This window comes from Haliaeetus leucocephalus, unplaced genomic scaffold, assembly GCF_000737465.1.
Source record: "Haliaeetus leucocephalus isolate CR32 unplaced genomic scaffold, Haliaeetus_leucocephalus-4.0 Scaffold110, whole genome shotgun sequence".
Lineage (NCBI taxonomy): Eukaryota > Metazoa > Chordata > Aves > Accipitriformes > Accipitridae > Haliaeetus > Haliaeetus leucocephalus.
This window is the reverse complement of record NW_010972546.1, coordinates 1,981,046-1,983,557: the sequence shown is the minus strand read 5'-3', so window position 1 is coordinate 1,983,557 and position 2,512 is coordinate 1,981,046. Positions and strand designations below refer to the sequence as shown.

General features: G+C 67.0%; 1 protein-coding gene across 1 annotated transcript in view; it reads left to right on the top strand.

The window, feature by feature from the left end:
• Positions 1-1,812, top strand: part of NR1D1 (nuclear receptor subfamily 1, group D, member 1) — a 3,140-nt gene extending 1,328 nt beyond the window's left edge. Inside the window, 3 exon segments of the mRNA XM_010585709.1 lie at positions 1-604; positions 1,312-1,522; positions 1,613-1,812. The exon segment at positions 1-604 is cut by the window's left edge and continues 20 nt beyond it. Of these exon segments, the coding sequence (XP_010584011.1) occupies positions 1-604; positions 1,312-1,522; positions 1,613-1,812 (1,015 nt within the window).
• Positions 1,813-2,512: the final 700 nt, after the last annotated feature.

Sequence of the window (2,512 nt, the reverse complement as noted above, 5' to 3'; positions counted from 1 at the left end):
CTTCTCCCAGTTCCCCCAGCAGCTGACGCCCCCCCGCTCGCCCAGCCCCGGGGGGGCCACCGAGGACGTCATCGCGCAGGTGGCCAAGGCCCACAAGGAGATCTTCGTCTACGCGCACGACAAGCTGGGACCCCCCCCGGCCTGCGAGAACGGCCTCCTGCGCTGGGACGCGCCCCCCGCCTGGGCTCCCGGCCCCCCCGAGCCCCGGCTCTGCCCCCCCGCTTACCCTGAGTCCCCGGCGCGGGGCTGCCCCTGGCCCCGTGGCACCAAGGACGTCCTGCCGGTGAGCGCCCGGGGGCTCCCGCTCCCTCTCCCGGGTATTTTTAGCCGCTAATCGCACTAATCGCCTTGTCCGTGCCGTGGCGGCGGGGCCGGGGGAGCCCCACGGCGCCGGGCTGAGCCGTGCCGTCGCCCGCAGGCCTGCCCCATGAACAGCCACCTGCCCGGCCGCAGCGGGCGCTCGGTGCAGGAGATCTGGGAGGATTTCTCCCTCAGCTTCACCCCTGCCGTCCGCGAGGTGGTCGAGTTCGCCAAGCACATTCCCGGCTTCCAGGCCCTCTCCCAGCACGACCAGGTCACCCTGCTCAAAGCCGGCACCTTCGAGGTACGTCCCGGGACAGCGAGGGCTCGACGGAGGGCACGGTGCCCCGTGGCATTGCACGGCGCCCTGTGGCCCAGCATGAAGTCCCACGGCACCGCATAGTGCTCCATGGCCTGGCATGCTGCCCCATGGCATTGCATGGTGCTCCACGGACAGGCATGGAGACTAACGGCATTGCACGGTGCCCCATGGACTGGCGTGGAGCCCCATGACATGGGCACAGTACCCCAAAAGCATTGCACGGTGCCCCAGAGAATGGCACGGAGTCCCATGCCATTATACAGTGCCTCACGGCATTGCACGGCACTCCATGGACAGGCACGGAGCCTAATGGCATCACGCGGTGCCCCACAGCGTTGCACGGTGCCCCGTGGACTGGTGTGGAGCCCCACGGCATGGGCACAGCGCCCCAGAGCGTGGCGTGGAGTCCCATGCCATTGTGCAATGCCCCACGGCATTGCATGATGCCCCACAGCCTGGCACAGCGCCCCATGGACCGGCATAGTGCCCTGCGGCATTGCACGGTGCCCCATAGCATGGAGCTGTGGCACAGAGCACGGCATCGTATGGTGCCCACGGCACGGCACAGTAGCCCACAGCGTGGGAGCCACAGCATGGAGCCTGGCATTGCATGGTAGCCCACAGCGTTGCAGGATGCCCCCCGGCGCGGCACGGTTAACCCCATCCTGCTGACGCCGTGTGTGCCGCAGGTGCTGATGGTTCGCTTCGCCTCGCTGTTTGACGTGAAGGAGCAGACGGTGACGTTCATGAGCCGGACGAAGTACAGCCTGGAGGAGCTGTGGGGCATGGGCATGGGCGACCTGCTCAGCTCCATGTTCGAGTTCAGCGAGAAGCTCAGCGCCCTCGACCTCACTGATGAGGAGCTGGGGCTCTTCACTGCCGTTGTCCTGGTCTCAGCAGGTGGGAGCTGGGGCGACGCGGGGAGGGGGCGTTCGGTCGCGGGGGGGGAGCGGGTGTCACTGCCCGCCTGCTGACGCCTCGTCCCCGCAGACCGCTCCGGCATGGAGGACACGGCGTCGGTGGAGCAGTTGCAGGAGACGCTGATCCGCGCCCTGCGCGCCCTCGTGCTGAAGACGCACCCGGCGGAGACGTCGCGGTTCACCAAGCTGCTGCTGAAGCTGCCGGACCTGCGCACCCTCAACAACCTCCACTCCGAAAAGCTGCTCTCCTTCCGCATCGATGCCCAGTAGGGCCCCCACAGACCCCAGGGACCCCCCCGCGCACCCACCACCCTTGTACATAGCACTGCGGCCGGGGGGGGGGGGATGACACACGAGCCCCCCCCAAGGGGCAACACAAACCCCACGGCACCCACTGGACTCCCGGGGGGCTGCACTCCCCAGGTGGGCGCTGGGATGTCAGCACACCCCCCCCCCCTCCAGTTGGGCATCTGCCCCAGGGCTCCGCTGGCAGCGCCAGGGGGGTTCCCCCACCCCAGCCCCCCCACTCCGGCAGCCAGCGGTGGAAAGCAGAGGCCGGATCCAGCTGAGCTGTGTGGGTGGGTTTGGTTGGGTTTGGTTGGTTTTTTTTTTTTCATCATATATTTATTACATAAATATATAGTAAAATAGACCAGCAACAGTTACCATAAAAATATCTTTCTTTAAAATCCTGACCAAAACACAAAAGGGTTTAAAATCGCACGTCACAGACTGTGATTGTCACGGAGCTCAGCGGCCCCCCCCGTCCCGCGCCCTACATTCAGCGACGCCGGCCGCGGCCCCCGCCGCCACCGCGGCACCATGCATAGTAGGGGGACCCCGCGCCGGGCTGTGCCAAGCCATGCCGGGGCATGCCGAGCCGTGCCGGCTGGGCTTGACGCGGCCCCAAGCGGGGGCAGCTCCGGGAGCCATGAGGTATGTGCTTGGGGGGGACGGGGGACACGGGGAC